The sequence below is a fragment of the Delphinus delphis genome, chromosome 12 (assembly GCF_949987515.2).
Source record: "Delphinus delphis chromosome 12, mDelDel1.2, whole genome shotgun sequence".
NCBI classification, from domain to species: domain Eukaryota; kingdom Metazoa; phylum Chordata; class Mammalia; order Artiodactyla; family Delphinidae; genus Delphinus; species Delphinus delphis.
Genome location: NC_082694.2, coordinates 1,696,027 through 1,717,412, shown reverse-complemented (window position 1 = coordinate 1,717,412; position 21,386 = coordinate 1,696,027). Strand labels below are relative to the sequence as shown.

The 21,386-nt window shown below is 46.0% G+C and overlaps 2 protein-coding genes across 2 annotated transcripts in view; one reads left to right on the top strand and one right to left on the bottom strand.

The window, feature by feature from the left end:
• The window catches only part of SEPTIN10 (septin 10), a 54,222-nt gene extending 33,428 nt beyond the window's left edge, over positions 1 to 20,794 (bottom strand). The window contains exon 1 of the mRNA XM_060027182.1: positions 20,484 to 20,794. Within this exon, the coding sequence (XP_059883165.1) occupies positions 20,484 to 20,669 (186 nt within the window). The 5' untranslated portion in view covers positions 20,670 to 20,794. The remainder of the gene's footprint in view (positions 1 to 20,483) is intronic.
• SOWAHC (sosondowah ankyrin repeat domain family member C) lies at positions 19,702 to 20,448 on the top strand. The gene is given in 2 exon segments (XM_069541257.1): positions 19,702 to 20,270; positions 20,272 to 20,448. Coding segments are annotated over 2 exon segments (567 nt in total). The 5' UTR covers positions 19,702 to 19,769; the 3' UTR covers positions 20,338 to 20,448.
• Positions 20,795 to 21,386: the final 592 nt, after the last annotated feature.

The following is a 21,386-nucleotide window of genomic DNA, read 5'->3' as shown; positions in this document are numbered from 1 at the left end:
TCCTGGGGGTAGAGGATGCGTGTGGTGGGAACGTGCAGTCTCTTTGGCTCACAGACATGGCACATAACCCATGCTCTGCAGCGGGTGTTTCCTTTCCATTTAATCTATGGTGGGGGGACTTCCCTGGTGGCGCAGTGGTTAAGAATCCGCCAGCCAATGCAGGGGACACGGGTTCAAGCCCTGGTCCAGGAAGATCCCACATGTCGCAGAGCAGCTAAGCCCACGAGCCACAACTACTGAAGCCCGCGCGCCTAGAGCCCGTGATCCGCAACAAGAAAAGCCACTGCGATGAGAAGCCCGTGCACCACAACTACTGAGCCTGCGCTCTATAGCCTGCGAGCCACAACTACTGAGCCCACGGGCCTAGAGCTCGTGCTCCGCAACAAGAGAAGCCACCACAAAGAGAAGCCCGCGTCCCACAACTAGAGAAAGCCTGCGCACAGCAATGAAGACCCAACGCAGCCAAAAATAAATAAATCTGTGACTCTGTTTAATAAATAAATAATGAACACTCCCTCTTAAAAAAAAAAACCTCTCTGGTGCAGACTGTTTCTGCAGAATGTGAGCTGCCTCACTCCATCTACAGGACAGCGCTCTGTTCCGTAAACTACACAACATGCGGATGCACTGTCTTTAAATACAGTGAACTACACTGCAGTGAACAGCTTTGCCCACATGTGGGACGGGGACTGGACCCTGCAGCAAGGGAGGGGCATGTCTGGCGCCTCGAACCGCCCCTTCCCCCCCACCCTGGGCTGTGAAGGTAACACCAACAGACACACGGGGCACGTCGGGACTGCGTTCTACACAACGTTAACGACCCCCTTCCTCTGGTACTTTCTGGGTAATGTAAGCTTTTGAAGACTGACCCTGGGACTTAACAGGACACGTAGCAAGTCCAAACTCTGAGCAGCCAACTAACTGAGCTCACTGTGGTGACAGGTGGCTCTGGCCAGTGGGAAGAGGCCCCGTATAAGAGCACAGCCAAGGCTCGGGATGAACACACAAGCACTGGCTGTGTTTTTACCATTTAAAAAGTGAAAAGCACGTAATGATACGAAGCCCACCAGAACTGGCCTAGTGTGGTTTTAACTGTACACACAGCTCCCTGACTCCCCCCAGCCCGTCACAGTGTGTCACACGAGCCAGAGAGCACATCCCCACTCTGAGCCAGCACAGAAGAGTGAGAGCAGAGGGAAAAGAGAGCAGTGGTCACGGCTACGCACAAAAAGAGGAAAGACAGTGACACTGCGCTGGGCCAAGAGACGGCCAAGCATCAGGCAAGGCGGCATAAGGTGGGAAGACCCCTGAGCCCCAGAAGGGAGGCCGGATTTCTTATCTGGATAAAGTGAACCGTGAGGGAAAGTTTGCTGGAAACACAACGCTCATCATCTCTGGCGAAGTTACGAAGAAGCGAGAAGCCGAGCAGGGGCAGACGAGTTGTGGGCTGAGGCCTGGAGTGTCCGCCTGGGCTGGGACCTGCTGTTGGGACCCAGGCGCCCCCGAAGCTCCGGCTCAGGGCCCCGCGCAGGCCCAGAGGGAAAGCGAACAGAGCCTTCACGCGGCCATGCGCTGCCGTCGGGATGGGAGCGGGTGCCGCCACGTCTAACTGAACTTCATCAACTACAGAACTCTAATGAAAATTAATCTTTATAAAACTATACTAAGAAAGTAGTTTTGGGGTTTTAATATAATGGAGAGCATATCGAAATTTTTGTGAAATGCTGCTTAGGAAGCAGTTTCATTGATGTGTAAAATTTGCTTAGAAAAAATGAGATAGGGTTTGTACTCCTTTATGATTAAACTTTAAACTTTGACTAATAAAACCAAGGTTACATTTCTGTCATTTATGTAAGTTCATATCAAATATCCACTTTTGTTTATTCATTTCCTGTGTTTCTGAACACCAGCCAAAAAGCTTACTTAAAATCTCTGTGGATAAATATTTTGATCGGGAAGTAAAAATGAGTCACATAAAAGTATTATAAATAGTTATTTTTAGTATTTTCCACTGGTACTACCTGACTAGTCAAATTTCCAAAACACATTTTAGAATGAAAACAGTTTTTAATAAATTAACAAGACATTATTGACGGTAAAATAACAAAGGGACAAGAGTTGATCCAGTCCCTCTAGTGGCAAACACTAAATTAAAAAAAAATCTGGAAGTGGAATTCCAGTCTGCTCCACTACTGACTAGCTTCTTAGTAAATCCTATGCTGGGAACTGGGTCTCAGGAGGAAAAGACACGGCCCTTGATCTTAAGAACTTATCTCAGAGAAAACACAAGCTCATAATAGGCAATCAAATCTCATTCCAAGGCACCAGGGAAACTAACAAAATCACCATCTACATTTTTGATAAGAGTCAGTAGCTTTTATTTTAAATACAAGCATACGTCATATATACACAAACACACATGTATTTAAATCTCTACACCTACATCCCAGAAAGAAAAACTTTATACAGTACTTTTAACTCCTGGCAAAGTCTAACAAATTTTTTTAAACTTGTAGTATATAACGAATCACAGAAAAAATGCCAGAACATTTTGCGGAAGATCAGGTTCTCCACCGTCTTCAAAATATCAGTTTGAGGCAATGCAACAGAGGCTGCGCACAGTCTGTCCTGGGGTCCCTTGGAGACAGGTGGTAAGTGACCTTTTTCCTGCCGGTCAGTTATGGGGAAAATTCGGTGATTCTTTCACAACAGGACCCTAGATTTCCTGACGACTCTTCTGACTCTCCTGGAAACAGTTCTGTAATGCCTCATCACTTCTCTAGGTACAACAATGACGTTTGGAGGAACAGAATTATGACTTGGGTTACAATAGCTTCATTTTAACTTCACTTTTCCACAGTTTTTATCTTTGTAAAGCTAATCCAAGAAATAGAACCACAGTTTTCAAATTATCCTCTGGTACTGCTTGGAGTTCTTTGGCCAAAAAAAAAAAAAAAAAAAATAAGAGAGAATGAAGAGCAGAGAGGTCAAAATAGTTATCTGGGCCTATTTTATGGGTTTCAAGAGATCCGCGTTCTTTGGCTTAAAACAATACTTTGAAAGATTCCACAGATGCATTATTTAAAATCATTTTATTAAATCTTCAGCTTAAGTAAACTTTAAAAGTAAAGTTAATATACTCATCTAAAATTTTCCTAAAAACAAGTAGTAAAATTACCTTATTCAAATTATACAGAAGTTGATTTTGGAAGTGGATACTAATTACAACCAGGGAAAAAAAGAAACAATCCAACTGAATCAGTAAGACTGGGCACTGTCACGAGAAGCAACATGCTGGCCTCCTGTCCCTCCAAGACAGTCTTGGTCGAGGGCAGCTTAGGGTAGGCCAAGTTCCATCAAAATATCACTTCAATTTTACCACCATCTCCAATAAACATAAAAGTTAAAGGGTAACTACAGAGTCTCATATGCAGCCTCAAAAGATCATCAAGATGGGAAAATTCTTGAGAGTAATTCATATGAAAAAGAGTTAGGGATTTTAAACTCAAAAGAAACCCTTACAGTAATGTGTATGTAGCTGCTTTAGATACAAATGCAATCTTATTTTGAAATTACTTTCCCCCACTTAATTAGAAAAGGAGTATTTTATGTTTATTACAGGGAAAAAAACACCCTTTCTAATTGTGTCACTTTAATAACACTACCATGAACACTCCTCCGTGGCAGCCAAATGGTGTGCCCCACAGATATCCCTCCAACAAGAACTGCCCTCTGGCTACACAGGATGCAATGAGCTGATGGCCTCCAGCAGCTGGGCCTGAAGGACTGGACCCACACCACGCCTTCCCAGGCAGCCCTAGCCGAGGCCTGAGCGCAGTGCGGTGTCAGGACCTGGGCTCTTCTGCCCCACGCAGGCTGCCCTGGCAGACACTGGGCTGGCCCAGACTCTGCTGGATCCGCATGGCCTCTGAGGGTCTCTCTGTGGATTCTGCTTCCTCCCCTTTCTCCTCTAGGGCGTTACCCTCCCCCGCCCCATGCCCCCCCCCCACCGCTCCCCAGTCAATCTCTAACACTCCTGGCTCTTCCTTGAGGACCCCACACACACCTGTATAACCATCGATCACTGTGTACATCTATCTGATAAGTTTTCTCACAAGAAATCCCTAGACTGTAATTACTGGTCAGAGGTATAAACATATTGCCAAACTTACATTTCCAAAATCAGTATAAAAATAAAGTATCATTTCATGATATAGTCATCAATACAGGTGTTAACAATTTTTTAAGTGTCAATCTGTTAGGCAAAAACTGAAATCTTAATTTGATTTCTGGTATTCTGAACATTTTTTTTTCAGGTTACTGGCCTAAAAAGTACATAGTATATTTTCATTCATCACCAGTTCGCGTTTTCCCATTGGCCTATTAGGGTATTCCTTTTTTGTTTCTTATTAACAAGAGCTGTTGGATGTAACTCCATGCTTGTCATGTGTATTACAAATGTCTTTTCTGGATTTGTCACTGATCTTCTTGGTTTCCATAGAGCTCAATCGAGCAATCTTTTCTATTATGGGTTCTTCCTTCAATGTAAGGCTTAGAAAATCTTTCCACACTTCAAGTTTTTTAAAAACATGAATCTAAATTTTTTCCGAGTTCTCTCATGGCTTCAGGTCTTATACAGAAGCTTTTAAGCCTTCTAAACATTACTTTCTAGTTCTGTGTGAGGTACTTTTCCCCAGTGTTGTTGGCCTGTTGCAGCATCAGGGGACAGCAAAGCATATTCAAACATCTATAGTCTGTCTCATGGAGATGAATCTCCCAAGGGAAAAAGCAGGACCCACGAATGAACTAGAGAGGCTGACCTGACACAACAAAGGGAAACTTCTGAAGGTCTCTAAAAAAAAGGTGTCTAACAAGATGGGCTGGGCTGCCCGGGAAGGATTCAGCTGCTGACCCGGGCAAACTGTGGCGCCAGTTCCTGCTCTGATCTTCTAAGTTCGCTTTCAACTCAGAATGTATGACCTGTGAGCAAGCAATGAGGAAAAGTATGTGATGTGATGGAGAATGAAGGATGAGTCATGGGAAACTGCAAGTACAGACAAAGTGGATTAAGGAAAGACAGAACACAACCACACCTAGTTGATACGGAAAGGCTTATTTAAATGAAAAGTAGATGGTTTGCATTCCAGGGAGAGGTAGTATGTCCCAGGCAGGCTAGGTGACAAGCCAATCAAAGTTGAGAAGTCAATTACTTAGGACAGGGGAAGGCAGAAAAACTCGTTTAAAGGACTTAAAATTGACAAGGAACATTTGGGGAAGAAAAGAATACTCAGAAATAAGTGAGAAATATATCAATATACATTGCTTTTCGTTTATTCCACAAATATACACAGTATTTACTAAAAGACCTACATTTTCAGGACCCCAGGCATTGAGGCTCAAAGGTGAATAAGTCATATCTTTGCGGTTTGAATTTCAGCACAGGTAGGAGACATGCATACAACTATGGACAGGGCACAGGAGTGGCTTGTGGTGAAATGACGCCTGCACTGTTAGAGATGGCACTGCCAAGAAAGGCTTGAGCTGAGCCTTGAGGGAGAAATAGGAATTTTCCTAGCGAAGGAGAAAAGGACGTAAAGGAGTCAATGTGTGCAAAAGCATGAGCGCACCCCTGGCGTGGCTGGAAGCTGCAGTAAGTGCAGTGTAACCTAAGGCGGCTTCAGTTTAAGTGCGAGGAGGACAGCAGAAGGCAGCAGGGTGGGACATTCCCTCAGCCTCCCAGTGAGGCCAGGAGCACCTCCACGCCTTTCAGACAAAGGTAAACTGATAGGCCGCAGTGCTTAGCAGGAAAGAAAATTTGAGTTTAAGGTTCCTACGGCCCCGGATCCCTCAAGGAGCTTCCACCTAATCACTGGCATCTTTAGTCAAGTGTAAAATAAATCTAGGGAAATTTTTACAGGGTTATTAAAAACAAATACAGTGGTAGTTCCCATTTGCCTTAAAGTGTCCCCTGATTCCATAAGACTTGTACTCTTCCACATAGATAAGAGCACTAAAAATCCAGCCCAACTCACTAGGCCAGTCAGGTTTACTTTTCACACAGAACATAGTTAATACTATACTAGTTAATACTATATTACTAGTAACAGTTTAGAAGTTATTATCCCATTTTTGTAAGTCAGAAAAAGATAAATCTTCAAAAGGAAGGATGAAGTTGCATATACTGAGTCTATACTGAAATACTGGCTACAGGGAATATTTTTACAAAGATTAGAAGCAATAATTATGAAAATTAAGAGAAATTATATGTGATATTAACTGGCAAGAAAAGAATATAAGATTTTGTTGACACCATGGTTACAAGTAAAAATTATACATATGAGCAAGCATGTATAGAGTCTGATTCTAAAGGGAAGAGAATGAATATTTCCTTTTCTTCTTGATATCCATTAATATTATCATTTGGGCTTCCCTGGTGGCGCAGTGGTTGAGAGTCCGCCTGCCGATGCAGGGGACACGGGTTCGTGCCCCGGTCCGGGAAGATCCCGCATGCCGCGGAGCGGCTGGGCCAGTGAGCCATGGCCGCTGAGCCTGCGCATCCCGAGGCTGTGCTCCGCAATGGGAGAAGCCACAGCAGCGAGAGGCCCGCGTACCGCAAAAAAATATATATATATTATTACTTATGTGAATTTAATAACGACTAATGTAGAAAAAAGAATATGTCTTCCTCAAATATCTATAAAAATGCATTTATTTAACAGATATGAATTGAGTGCCTCCTATATTCCAGGAACTGTCCGAGGCCCTGGGGCTGAATAACTTAATAAAATAGAAGAAAACACATGAAGTCATTATGGAGCTTCCATTCCAGTTAGGGGAAGAAAGGCAAAAATCAAAGTAAAACACATGCTCTGATGTGATAACAGAGAATAATAAGTGCAGCACAGAACAATAAGGCAGCAGAGGGGGATGGGGGTAGGAAATGAGGCGGAGGCATGGCTCAGGGGCACCGCTCTGAGCAGGGTGGTTACAGGGGAGACGGCAGCTCAGAGAAGGCCGGAAGGAGCACAGGGAGCAGAGCGGTGAAGGGGCACCAGGAGGAAGAGCATTCCTGGCAGAGGGAATGGACCCCTGCAAAGATGTGGCAGCTGTGTGCGCTCCTGGGTTCCTGGAACAGCAAGCAGGCGAAGCAGCAGAGGGAGAGAAAGGCAGAGTGGTGCCGGACCTCACAGGGTTCCCACGGCGTACTGAAGAACTTGGCTTTGAAGGGCTTTTAGCATAAAGGGACGTGAGTTATCTTTGTAGTAAAAGATTCGTTACAGCTACTGTGTTGAGAGGACACTGAAGGATGGCAAGGCAGAAGCAAGGAGACAAGGTGCACGGCTACTGCATTAACCCATGGCAGTCTGTTAGCGGTGGAAGAGGTGAGATGTGGGCACATTCTGGATCCACCTCGACAGCAGAGCCAACGGAACTTGCTGAAGGCTCAGTGTAGAATGTGGAGCGATGTGGAGAACGGTCCCAAAGTTCTGGGCTTGAACACCGGGGAGGAGGGAGCTTCCCTTCCTGGAACTGGGAAGACCGCAGAAGGAGGGGTTAGGGAAGGCGGCTCTCCTTGAACTGGAGATGCCTGCTGGACGCTCAAGTGAAGGTCCTGAGTAGGCAGCAGGATGCTCAAGTGGACAGAGCAGAGATACCCGGACTGGAGGTAACAACTGTGACGTCATCTATACATGGCAAGTCCTCAGCGCTGTGGGACGAGGTGAGTCACCCTGGGAGTGAAGGTGCTTAGAAAAGAGAGGGCTCCCAGAACTGAGCCCTGGGGGGACTCTGACACTTCAAGTTTGGGGCACTGGGAGTAATCAGTCCAACTGACTGAGAAGGAACAGTCAAAGAGGGTGAAAGAAATCCGGAGAAGTATGGAGTCCTGGAAGAAAGCTTTGGAAGAGAACGAGTACCACCCCCACTCCTTGACCGACCGTGTGCGGCTGCTTTCAGGACACAATGTACACAGAGACCACATGGCTCGCAAAGCCAAAAATGTTTACTATTTGACCCATTAAAGAAAATGTTTGGCAACCCTCGACCTAGAAGGATGAGCCGGTGAATGAATGAGGAACATGCAGTACAGTCTGTCGGCAGCATCAAGGCCTCTTGAGCCGAGTGGTCACGACATGAAGGAAGACAACTCAGCACGATGCTCCCCCATCGCATTCAGCTGTGAGGACGCAGGAGCGGAGTCCGGCACCGCTTGACTGCAGGCGGTGTGGGTTTGCCGGGGGAGAACGATGAAGCGAGAGAGGCGGCTGAGACGTGCCACGAAGGGACAAGAGGGCATGGAGGATGTGAGGGGAAGGGAAAGGTGGCGGAATCAGAGAACCGTGGGACCGGGAGCAGCTGGTGGAGTGAACAGGAAGAGGGAAGGTGTGGTCAGACTGAGATCTCAGGGGTGCCCTTATGGATGATGACAAGGTCAAGGTGCTCCCCACTAGAAGGTGAGGCTAAAGTAGGGTGGAGAGCAGGACACTGAAGGAGAGGAGGCGGGAGGCTGAAATGGGCCGCGATCACACAGGTCACTCGCTGGAGATCCATCAGGCCCTGCGGCAGGAGGCGTTTCAGAGATGGCTGAACAGAGGCGGTGAGCATACAGTATGCCAGGCCCGTAAGAGTCAAAGCCCGGAACTTTCCAGGATGAGAGCGAATGATGGGGAGTGGCGACCACCTCCCCTCGGGGCTCTGTGCTGCCAGGTGTCTGTGAACCACAGGAAGCTTCCACACACAGCCCCCGGCTGCCGGTCCCCTCCTCCCTACGTCCCCCACAGAGGCTCCTCCTCTCCAGTCAAGGAGCTTCCGTCTGAGGAAGGCAAAGATTTCCTAGCTACAGTACCCAAAGCATGATCCACAAGAGAAGAATGATAAACTGAACCTAATAAACTAAAAAACTTCTGCTCTTCAAAACACACTGTTAAGAGAATGAAAAAACAAGACACATACTTGGATAAAAGATTTGTAAATCATTTATCTCATGAAGAACTTATGTCAGAAATATCTATTTTTAAAAACGTGTACAACTCAAAAGACAATAACTCAATTTAAAAAAACAGGAAAAAATTGGAACAGATGCTTCATCAAAGATATAGGGATGGCAAATAAGCACATGACAAGAGGCTCAACATCATTAGTCATTAGACAAATGTAAATTAAAACACAAGGTATCACTACATACCCATCAGAATGACTTAAAAAAAAACTATCTGGCAAGGATGCAGAACCATTGTTAGTGGGAATGCAAATTTTGGCACAAACATTTTGAGAAACAGTTTGGCAGTTTATAAGGTTAAAACACACTTACCGGGCTTCCCTGGTGGTGCAGTAGTTAAGAATCCGCCTGCCAATGCAGGGGGCACGGGTTCAATCCCTGGTCCAGGAAGATCCCACATGCCGCGGAGCAACTAAGCCTGTGCGCCACAACTACTGAGCCTGCGCTCTAGAGCCTGCAAACCACAACTACTGAGCCCAAATAGGGGCAGAAAAGTGATAGAGACTAGGAGGAGGGCTGCAAAGAAGCACCAAGGAATGTGGGGTGGAGGATGCTGGAACAGTTCTCTATTTTTCATTGTGGTTGTGGTTACATGACTGTATGTATTCATCAGAACTCATGAAACTTTGTACTAAAAAAGTAAATTTCACTGTGCATAAATTATAGCTTAATAAAAAAGTTAATTCTTAAAGATATAACAAAAATTTTTAAGTAAGTAATCAATACATGGGAAAGCAGTAGCTAACAAAAACAGAATATCTGCAGACAAACTAAATGATTTAGATGATACATGTATGATTATTTGTGAGAAGCAATAAAAAAGAAAATACTCAACAAAATATGCAAATATGCAATGAGAATAAAACAGTCTCTCCAATTGTTCAAATTACAGTTAAGTATTAGGTTCTTTTGGCTCTCAGAGTCATGTGGAAACTGTAAATTATAATTCTTTTCCACACAACAGAATCTCTGTTACTATATGACAAGCAGCCTATCTTTTCCCGAAACAGAGAGCCCCTAGAAATTGTCTCAATGACCGAGGTCACAAGAGAGAAGGGTTAACATGACATCAGTGTAAATGTATGGCTTAAGAAGGCTGCTGGGATTTCCCTGGTGGTGCAGTGGCTAAGAATCCGCCTGCCAGTGCAGAGGACACGGGTTCGAGCCCTGGTCCGGGAAGATCCCACATGCCGCGGAGCAACTAAGCCCGTGTGCCACAACTACTGAGCCTGCGCTCTAGAGCCCGCAAGCCACAACTACTGAGCCTGCATGCCGCAACTACTGAAGCCTGCACGCCGCAACTACTGAAGCCTGCACGCCTGGAGCCCGTGCTCTGCAACAAGAGAAGCCACTGCAATAAGAAGCCCGTGCATCGCAACGAAGAGTAGCCCCCACTCACCGCAACTAGAGAAAGCCCGCGCGCAGCAACGAAGACCCAATGCGACCAAAAATAAATAAATAAATAATAAAAATAAATTTAAAAAAGAGGGCTGCTGGAGCTAACTGCTTATGGTGGCAAGAGATACAAAGGTCGGGAGCACTAAGCAACTGCCAAAGCCATGTGCCAGGGCCCGGGCCAAAGAGGCACCAGCACAACAGGAGAAAAACAAGAGACAGTCTGTTAACAAATTTTGAGAGAGTTAACCCTCAACCCCCAAAACGGAGATAACAGTACTCGGCTCATGGAGTCGGGAGGAGAAATGTGATAATGCAAGTCAAGCACTTGCCCCAGTGAATGCATGTTAGCACGGGGAGCATTCAGTTACCCCAGTGGTGTCCCAGACAAAAATATACCTTGAATACTTTAGTGTTTGCAAAGATCTTTAGAGATTACCAGACCACTAAAAAAGTAAAGATTCATCTAAATAAGTTGAAAATAATGGTTAAAGTTTCCTTTAGTTTTTTAAAAATATACATTAAATTTTAAAGCTATTTTTTTCATGATTGGCAAATACAATTGAAAGGCATCTCGTGATATTTTAAGATTGAGTATACAGGCTGAGTCTGAGATGAAGAATCTTCTTCCTGCCTAAAATATTACTTCTCTGCTGATCCATGGCCATCTCTTCCTTTAATACTAAGCTCAATATTGAGTTTTGGCAAAAAAGCCTCACTCTTTATATAAATTTAAAACCAGTACAAATCACCATCTCACATATAGGTTGTATTTTCCAAAAGTTCATTTTAGTAAGCTTTTTGGATCTAGAATACAGTTTCCATAGAAACAACACTACAGTTAAGGTCCTGAGTAGGTTCACAAATGCCTTATTTAACCCATAATGTACAGACGGTTTATAGTCTTAGACTAAGTTTTCAAATCCATCAGCAGACAAAGTACACCTGTTGCCCTATTCCTAGAAAAACTAACTCTAGATCATGCATTCTCAATGGGGGGTATCCCCTCACCACAAAGGTGGTAGAAATTGGTTCTTGGGGGACCAAAAAAAAAAAAAAATCAGTGGTTTGTGGACCTCCAAAGCTCAATCAACCCTATCTGAAAAAATTTATTCTTTAGTACTGAATTCCTCTCATTAGGGAAAACTTAATTAATTGGATCAATTAATTTAATAAGACTAATTAAATGTTATTAATTAACTAAATTTGATTTAAATTTCATTTTTCTCCAGAAAGGGCAATAATGAAAAATGATAATTACTGCTCTAGACAAAAGACTGAAACAGGCCACGTTTGCATGCAGCATTTCCCACCTTCCTCCGCAGCTCTCTCCACGCTGCCCTGCGCTCCAGTCTCTTCACCCAGGTTGGTCCTAAATCAACTGCCCACCTGTTTTCACTGCTAATCAAACTCCTTTCTCGGTTCCCGAGATCTCACCAGCGGTTAGGAAAGTGACCTCTGACTAACCTTCCCTAAGCTAGTTATACTTTCACAAGAGGAGACTTGGTGAGGAGAATTCAATGCCTTTGTTTCTGAAGCCCTGAGTCACTGCCCTGAAGACTGAGCATCCTAGCTACCAATTTGCCAATGAGGACAATTTCCCACTTACACATACAGGACGGTCCCAGTTAATAACTCATCTTAAAACAAAGCTCCTTTATAACAAAGACATCTTTTAATGTTTGAAAATCATTCAAGCAATCCTGGCTTAATTAATAACGCAAAGTAACAGTCCAGTTAGTATACACTCAACTAAGCAAAAATATCACTGTGCACAACTTACATTTGTCCATGAAAAAACGAGTACAGACCACTCACAAAACATTTATGGTATCCATCAATATACTCTCTACCTAGCATTTCATTACTTATGGCCTCTTCCTACACATACCAATCACACTGTCTAATGAGAACAAAAGGACTCCTCACTGTCTCCATAAACATGGTCCGAATAGAGGGCAGGATAACCTTGATCCGGTTCTTCAGAGGAGAGGGAAAGGAAACCAGAGAAGACGTCCCACAGTTCTTGCACCTCATCTTTGATAAGCCCTGTGGTTGTGTGACGCCAGGCTGCCTGAAACTGGCTTGGAGGGGCCGGGGACCCCATCACACCTGGCAGGAACCTGCAGGGCCAGCCCGTCCTCCCGGTCCCTCCGCACACACGTCTCAAACAGAAACTGCCTCTTCTCCTTTCCCCCAACCTTAACTCCTTCTTATGCCTCACGATGCATATTTTATTTTTTCAGCATATGTCATAATTTTAATACTTGCTTCAGTTGTTTTACTCAGGTCTGACATCCCAGAAAACAACCCTATTCCTCCTATATAATTTCTACTTCTGTTAATAAGTATTTCTGAAACACATACTTTGTGAACTAAATGACTACCATGCAACCTCTGCTAAACTGCCATATGCTTACATTTCCATCTGTCCGTTGTCTCAGGCCTAGATGTCAGAGTATTTAGGATTGTTTCAACAGGAAAAGATTCCGGATGGCCTTAAATGGAACACGGCTGAGAGAGTGTATCTTTATCCCTCTCCCCTAACAGAGGTTCCACAGCCTCAGCCCTCCATGTTCATTATGGCACAGCTGCCACTTCCACTTACTTGCATCTCCAAGCATCTTCCCTCATAACACAAAGAAATGGGAGTGAAATTCTGACACCTAGGTTCATTTTCCTCCACTTCATTTCTCCCAAAGGCTGCATTTCAAAAATCTTTCACATGCTCTGTTTGACTCTACCTTCCTTTTGTAGTCTCAATACCCGGTTCATTTTTTTTAATTTGCCCCAACAATTTAGTTATTCCATAATTTAAATTTTTCTAGTGTCAGAAAAGGCAGACTGAAAGAAATCTGAAAATTCTAGAATGTAGTCAATCATGGCTCCTGAGAGAATATGGTCACAATGTTTCTCAAAACAGATGCTCCAAACACATGGTCTAAAAGTATCCTGTCCTTGGAAGTGCTCCAGAAAACCCAGGGCTCAGAGCTTCCCTAAGCTGGTAAAAGTCTAACCACACACCTTCATTTGCCTCTGACAGGGAAAGCCTGCAGATAGCCAAAAGGGAGCTTGTACATCCCTGTGGCATTATTTAAATTAACCAAAACAAATGAGGAAAAAGGGGCCATCAAAACACAATTCTGGACAACTTTAAGATTAGCACACAAAAGTTCACCTTTACAATGACTAGTTCTGGAACGAATCACATAGTGTAAGGAACCTTGAGTTCTATTGTATCTAAACTGCTTCAGCTAGATCCTCAATGAAGAAATCTCCGGACTTTTTGAGAAATACAAAGAAAGTAGTTAATTTCAAATAAGTGTAACTGCCAAATACAAAATTTCAAAGACAGGAAGAACACTCGAGCAGAATATGCGTATTTACTAAAAGTAATAAAAAATTCTAAGCATACTAAATCATGATTGGTTTTGAAGGTATTTAAAATGGTAGTTTTAATCTTGTGGTTTTGTTATTGAGACTGTGAGCTGCTTATTTCCGTGATCTTCAAATCAGTGGTAGACACAAATTGTAAAAGGTGTTAAATAAAATTTTAAAATAAAGCATCATCTAAATCAGACTTTCTCCCAGATATGATCAAAAGGAAGTGTAAAAATTATTCTCATTGAAAAAGCCTTGAGAATCAGGTATTTTGTACTAGGAATACTTAAAATCTTAAGCAGAGAAAATTAATTAAGTATGGTTAAAAATAAAGGGCCAGGGACTTCTCTGGTGGCACAGTGGTTAAGAATCCACTTGTCAATGCAGCGGACACGGGTTGGAGTCCTGGTCCAGGAAGATCCCACATGCCACAGAGCAACTAAGCCCGTGAGCCAGAACTACTGAGCCTGTGCTCTAGAGCCTGTAAGCCACAACTACTGAGCCCGTACACCTACAGCCCGTGCTCCGCAAGAGAAGTCACCTCAACAAGAAGCCCGTGCACTGCAACAAAGAGTAGCCCCTGCTCGCCACAACTAGAGAAAGCCTGCATGCAGCAACAAAGACCCAACACAGCCAAAAATAAATAAATAGATAGATAGATAGATAGATAAAAAATAAAGGGATAATAAATATTCTTGAGAAGAGTAAGTCTATTCTGTAGTAAACTACAAAAATTTAAAACACCCTCTTTCTCCTTTCCCACACACCCAAATAAATAAATAAATAATCAACACAAACAGTTACAGTCTGGAACTGTGTTAGGATCAAAATCAGCATGGAAAAACCTCAAAAGCTTGGAGGAAGGTGGAGCCTCGTTAGAACATAAATGCAGACTAACAGCTCCTAGCTGCCCGTAAGAATTTATAACTGATGTGTGTAACATTCAACAAGAATAAAATGATTCAAGGTGAACATACTTCCCATATAAAAAATATTCAACACCGGTCCTCAAAGACGTATAATCATGGCTACGGAGGATACAAAGAATATTACAGGTTGCTTTTCCTGAAGACAGATCATTTAATTTAGGGGGTGGGGGGGAAATGCAAGGTTCACTAAAATTTAATTGATGTGAAAAGTTAAGTAACAATACAAAACATAAGTTAGGAGGTATTGCAAGGAAGCACATGACTAGTGGCAAACAAGCAGTACAACAGACTGCCACAGGTTAAAGTGCTCTGGGTAAGCTTCAGAGAAGATGGGCCAGGAACTCGGTCTTTCATTATCTTATGATGATTACAGGACCTGGACCAGTGGGAAGGGATGTCTCTCCAGATCAGAAACACTGAGACGGTAATTAACTCCAGGACATAAAAGAGAAGAATTAAAAGTCACAACTTCAAGGTAGAAAGTAAAACAAATGAGGGAAGCTTCTAAGATAAAAAAATTATCCTCACTGAATGATAACTGAAAAAGAAACATAAGAGTTCAAAAGTATAGCATCTGAAACAGGAAATGACAGAGGCAGTTTGAAATTGAAAAGATCTGGACACCATTTAAAAGCTTTGGTAAGGATACTCTGAAGAAGCAGAAAATTATGAGTGTGTTTCTCAAGAGACAGGAAAAGGTAGTCAACGTCATCACAAGATCCACTATCAGAGTCAGCAATAAATAACTATACAGTCAAGATCTCTTGAATCATAAAACTTATGCAATTACTAATGGGGGACATGTGGAGACAGTGGCAGGCACAATATGGCCCAAAGCAGACCTCATCATCACTAGCTGTGATTCCTTGAGCATGCACTAAACCTCCCTGAGTCTTTTTAATACAACCTTTGAAGGTCAGTTTCCATTTACAGTTATTACAAAATACTGGCTATACCCCCTGTGTTGTACAACATATCTTTGAGTCTTAATGTCCTCTTCTATGAAAAAAAAAGGTCTGAAAATCTTAAGAGTTTCAAGTGAGATTTAACACAGAGCTCTTTAAAAACTAAAGGTAGAATGAAAATGAAAATACAACATACTAAAATCTGTGGAACACAGCTAAAGCCCTGCTGAGAGGGAAATTCATTAACACCATGTGCCTATATTAGAAAGGAGGAAAAGTCTCAAATCAGTGATCTAAGGTCTCCCCTCAAGAACTTAGAAAAAGAAGAGCGAAATAAACCAAAAGCAAGCAAAGGAAATAAAGATAAGATCAGTAATCAGTTTATTGAAAATACAAAAATAATAGAGAAAAACCAATGAAACAAATAGTTCTTTGAAAAGATCAATGAAATTGACAAACTTCTAGCAAGACTGACAAAGGCAGAAGATGCAAATTACCAATATCAGGAATGAAACAGGGACTGTCACTACAGACTGAAGAAATCAAAAGGATAATAAGATAATATTATGAACAACTCCATACACAGAAATTTGACCACTTGGAAGGAATGGATCACAAAACCACACACCATCACAACTCACCCAATGTGAAATAACGTGAATAGCCAGATAACTAGTAAGGAATTGAAATCTGTAAGTTTAAAAATCCCTCTCTGTAAACTAATATGTAGACTTAATGTAATATCTATCAAAATCCCAGCAAAATTCTTTGTAGGTAGACAAGACTATTCTAAAATTTATAATGAAAGGCAAAGAAACCAGAATAGCCAAAAAAATTTTTGAAATATAAGAATAAAGTGAGAAGCATCAGTCGACTCTATTTCAAGACTTATTTATGTAGCTACAGGAATCAAGACTGCATGCTAACAGAGACCCCAGAAAGAGATCCACACAAACACGCTCAACTGATTTTTGACGAAAGTGCAAAAGCAATTCAAGAGAGGACAGATAGCCTTTTCAACAAATGCTGGAGCATCCATAAGCCAAAAATGACCCTTGACCTAACTCTTGTATCTTATACAAAAATTAACTCAAAATGGGTCATAGGTTTAGATGTAAAACAAACTATAGAACTGTTAGGAAAAAAATTAGAGAAAACCTTTGGTATTTTGAGTTAGGCAATGGATTCTTAGACTTGACACAAAGGTACAATCCGTATAACGAAAAACTGATAAAATGGATGTTATCAAAACTTTTAAAAATGTTTGCTCTGCAAAAAATTCTTTAAGAGGATGAAAAAAACCCACAAAGAATGAGGAAAAACATTTGCAAGGACTGGTGTCTAGAATATACATTTTAAAAACGTCTAAAATCAGCAGTAAAAAAAAATCCAATTAGACAATGTGCAAAAGAAATGAAGAGACATTTCACTGGAGAATATACAGATGGCAAACAAGCACATTAGAAAAATGCAAGTTAAAACCCCAATATATCATTACATACCTATCGGAAGGTCTAAATAAAAAAACAGGAACACCAAGCGCTGGGGAGGATGTGGAAAAACTGGTCTTGCATACGTTGCTGACGGGAATGAAAAACGGTGCAGAAACTCTGGGAAAGAGTTCGGCAGTTTCTTATGAAACTAAACATGCAACTGTCATGTGAATCCCAGAGAACTGACGACTTACACCTTCCTCATGCTACATTACTAAAGCAGCTTTATTCATAACAGCCCAACACTGGAAACAACCTAGGTGTCCTTCAAAGTGTGGTATATCCACCCCCTGGAATACTACTCAGCAATTAAAAGGAACAAACTAATGATACTTGCGACACCTGAATGAACCTCCAGAGGACGCTGCTGAGTGAAAAATATCCAATCCCCAAAGGTTACACACTGGGCGATCCCATTATATATCAGTCTCGAAATGACAAACTTACAGAAATCACAGACTGCAGTAGTTGCTAGGGGCTAAGGAGGAGGTGGAGTGGAAAGGAAGTGGCTGTGGCTACAAAAGGGCAGCGACGGGCCCTGGGGCGAAGGAGAGCCCCGTCCTCACACAGCAGAGTCAGTGTCCTGGATGTGCTCTTCACTGTGGTTGGCAGCATGTTATTATTAAGGAAGACTGGGTAAAGGGTGCTGGGGAATTCTGTTACTTCTCACAGTTGCACAAAAATTTACAATTATCTCAAAAAGTTTAATTAAAGGTAAACTTATTGCAAAATAAGCACAGCAACTGACAAGAAATCCACCATCAATTAAATGATTAAACTCTCTCCAGCCCAAGTTTAATTCTGAAGACTGAACTTCACTCTGAAGCAAAGAGTTTAAAACACATTTTCCTCACCCACACGTGCACACAAACACAGCAACGGTAACAAGGCAGTCCAGACAGGAAAGCTGAGACCTCCCTAACGACAGGACACAGAGGAAAGAGACCTGGGCCGAATCAGGACAAAAACCCTCCTCCAGGCTCTATCAAACAAACGGGCTGTGTGACTTGGGAACATCACCCAACCTCTCAGGTCCCCACAACCTAAACTTTTAATCTGGGAGACTGCTTAGACCAGCACTTTTCAAACTTTTTGGTCTCAGGCCCCCGAAGAGTTTTTTTTTTGATTCCCTTATTTTTTATTTATTTTTTATTTTTTTGCGGTACGCGGGCCTCTCGCTGTTGTGGCCCCCCCGAAGAGTTTGAGTTTACAAGGATTACGACCACTGATATTTGTAGTATCAGAGATTAAAACAAAATTTTCAAAAGGCAAGTGGTCCTTCCACAACTTATAGCGTCTGGAAAACTCCACGGCACTCACAAGAGAATGAGAGTGAAAAGGGCAAGGAACAGCTTGGAATGGCCGAGGACACAACTGTGACCATCCCACGGCTTACTCTGAAATGAGATCAGTGCATAAAAGGGACTTGAAAGGTAGAGAACACCGAACAAATCAGCCACATCAGTTATTTTAACAGAAAAGGGCGCCAAGGCGGGAGAAAAAGGCTCCAATCCCAAGGAGGTCGATACTGGGTAAAATGGGGGGCTTCTATAAGCCTGGGAGGCCGAGTCAGTGGGCCAGCCCGCCACCGGCCCGCTCTCGCGCGTTCGGGACCGTTACAGAAACCGCCCCCGCTTCAGACTCAACTTCAGGGTAGACGGGAAGCCCCGCGAAGCCTCGGCCGCCGGGAGGGGCCGTGGCAGGAAGGCGGGGGTCCCGGGGAGGGGGGGCGGGGGACTCACCAGGTGCCGCGCCACCTCGGAAGACATGGTACGAGCGGGGCTGGGCGGGCGGAGGGCCAGCGATGCGGCTGCAGCCGGCCGAATGGCGCGTCCGGCGGCTGAGGGGCGCTGGGGGCGGGACGGGACAGGAGGGGGCGGACGGGAGGGAGAAAGGGAGGAGCGGCGGAGAGGGGTCCGGCGCCCTCAGTGACGTAGAGGGCCGGGCGGGATGGCGCGGGGCGGGGTCCGGTCGGGAAAGGAGGGGAGCTGAGGGGAGGGGTCCCGTGGCCTCAGTGACGTAGGGTCCGGGCGGATGGCGCGGCGGGCAGGGGTCCAAGAGGGAGGGGAGGGGAAATGAGAGGAAGGGTCCAGCGGCCTCAGTGAGCTGGGTGGCGGGGCGGGCTGCGCGTCTCCACCGCGCCCAGATGCCGCGCGCGCGAAGCGGGCCTGTCACAGGAGTGCCCGGACCTTTTAGAGAACCACCAGTTAGTGCCGGGGAGGGAATGGAGCACACTCGGGACGCTAGGAGAAAGACGCGCGGAAAAGCGAACACTGCTTTTCCGACCGCCGGGGCGGGGCTGAAGCACAGATTGCGGCCGGAGCTGGCGCCGGAAGTGGGCAGGGTCTGGGCGTGTCCCCTGGCAGGAGCGGCCATTGCGGACCGCTCACGGGCCGGAAGTGGGTGGAGCCAGGGCGTGTTCTCCGGGGAGAGCACTGATTGCGGCCTGCGCGGGGACTGAAAGGGGGCGGGTCGGACAGGAGCGGGGCCCGCGGGAGCTATAAGGCGGCCAGTGAGAAGGCCGGAAGTGGGCGTGTCCGTCCGGCGGGGGCGTGTCCGCGGGCGCGGCCGGGGGGCGGTGGCGGCTAGTCAGGCCGCTGCGGCGCCCGAGGGGCCTGAGGAGGGGCCGGCCGCGTCGGTGCGGAGGCGGCCAGGTGCGCGGCCACGGATGGAGGGTCCAGTGGAGTGCGGGGCCCGGGACCAGGCCGAGCTGGAGCAGCCCGTCGGCGGCGCCCTGGGCGGGACGCCCGAGCAGCGCGCCAGCGGCCGCCTCAGGGAGCCGGGGCACTCGGCGGCAGACCCCGCCGACCCCTGCGACCCCGCGGACGAAGCCCCGAGCGCGCCCCCGGGGAGGCGGCCCCGCGGCGGCCCCGCGGAAGAGGGCGCGCGGCCCGAGGTGCCTGGCGATGCGCCGCGGCCCGGCCGCCCCGCGCCCCGGGAGGCGGCGGGCAGCTCCCCGCAGCTGCGGCGCGGCCCCGGGGGCGCGGACGGCGCGGCGGCAGAGGAGGAGGGCGCGGGCGCGCTGACGCTGGACCCGCTGGAGCACGCGTGGATGCTGTCGGCCGCCGACGGCCGCTGGGACAGCCTAGAGGGGCTGCTGGCCTGCGAGCCCGGCCTGCTGGCCAAGCGCGACTTCATCACCGGCTTCACCTGCCTGCACTGGGCGGCCAAGCACGGCCGGCAGGAGCTGCTGGCCCTGCTGGTGCGCTTCGCGGGCCAGCACCGGCTGCCGGTGAACATCAACGCGCGCACAAGCGGCGGCTACACCGCACTGCACCTGGCGGCCATGCACGGGCACGTGGAGGTGGTGAAGCTGCTGGTCGGGGCCTACGACGCGGACGTGGACGTGCGCGACTACAGCGGCAAGAAGCCTTCGCAGTACCTGAGCCCGAGCACCGCCGAGGAGATCCGGACCCTGGTGGGCGCCCTGGACGAGGACGAAGCCGAGAGCACGGCGGGCAGCGGGGGAGGGCGCTGGAGGCTCTCGAGGGTGCTGCCCTCGACCCTCATCTCCGGCAGACTCTCGCACGCTCTGGAGGACGGCGGGGACCACCACCACCATCACCATCACCTGGCCGAGGGATTGGCTGCGGGCAAAGCGAAGGAGCCGGGTCGCAAAGCCTCGGGCAGCTCTAGTGGGCGGATGAAACCCAGACTCAACAAAATCCGCTTCCGAACCCAGATCATCCACACCACGCCCTCTTTCAGAGACCTGGAGCAGCCCCTGGAGGAGGGGGAGGACGAAGAGGAAGACCGGTCTTTTAAAGGCCACTCATCCTCATTCAAACTGAGACCCAAGTCCAATGTATTTGGGTAAAAATGATTTTAGAACGTTCTAAGACTTGTTTGTCGTCTTAGGAATAGGGTACTAGGTGTAGACAAGGAAGTGAGACCAGAAAAGACTTAAGCTAAATGCTGCATTCTTACTTCGGGGGGTTGGAAAGGATGGGGAGGAATTCTCCTTAGCAGTATGGCTGCAGTGGATTTCCAAGCGATTCCTCAAACCTTGACCTAGGCCTCTTTTCCCCCTGCCACCCTTCTGCGCTGGAGTCCCTGTTTCTAAGGACTGAAAGTGTATCAAAATCAGGTGCAGAGTTGATGACTGAGGGTCCCTTTGATTGAAACATTGCCGGCTACCATGCAGAGTAAGGAGCATTGCACATTCGTATCTGTTTTTAATAGTGGCGACTCTTCCAAGAGCAACAGGAAATGCAAATTGTAATGAAGCTGGTAGTGTTTGTAAGTGTGAACAAACCGACATACTACCCTGTGTTTTTACTAATTG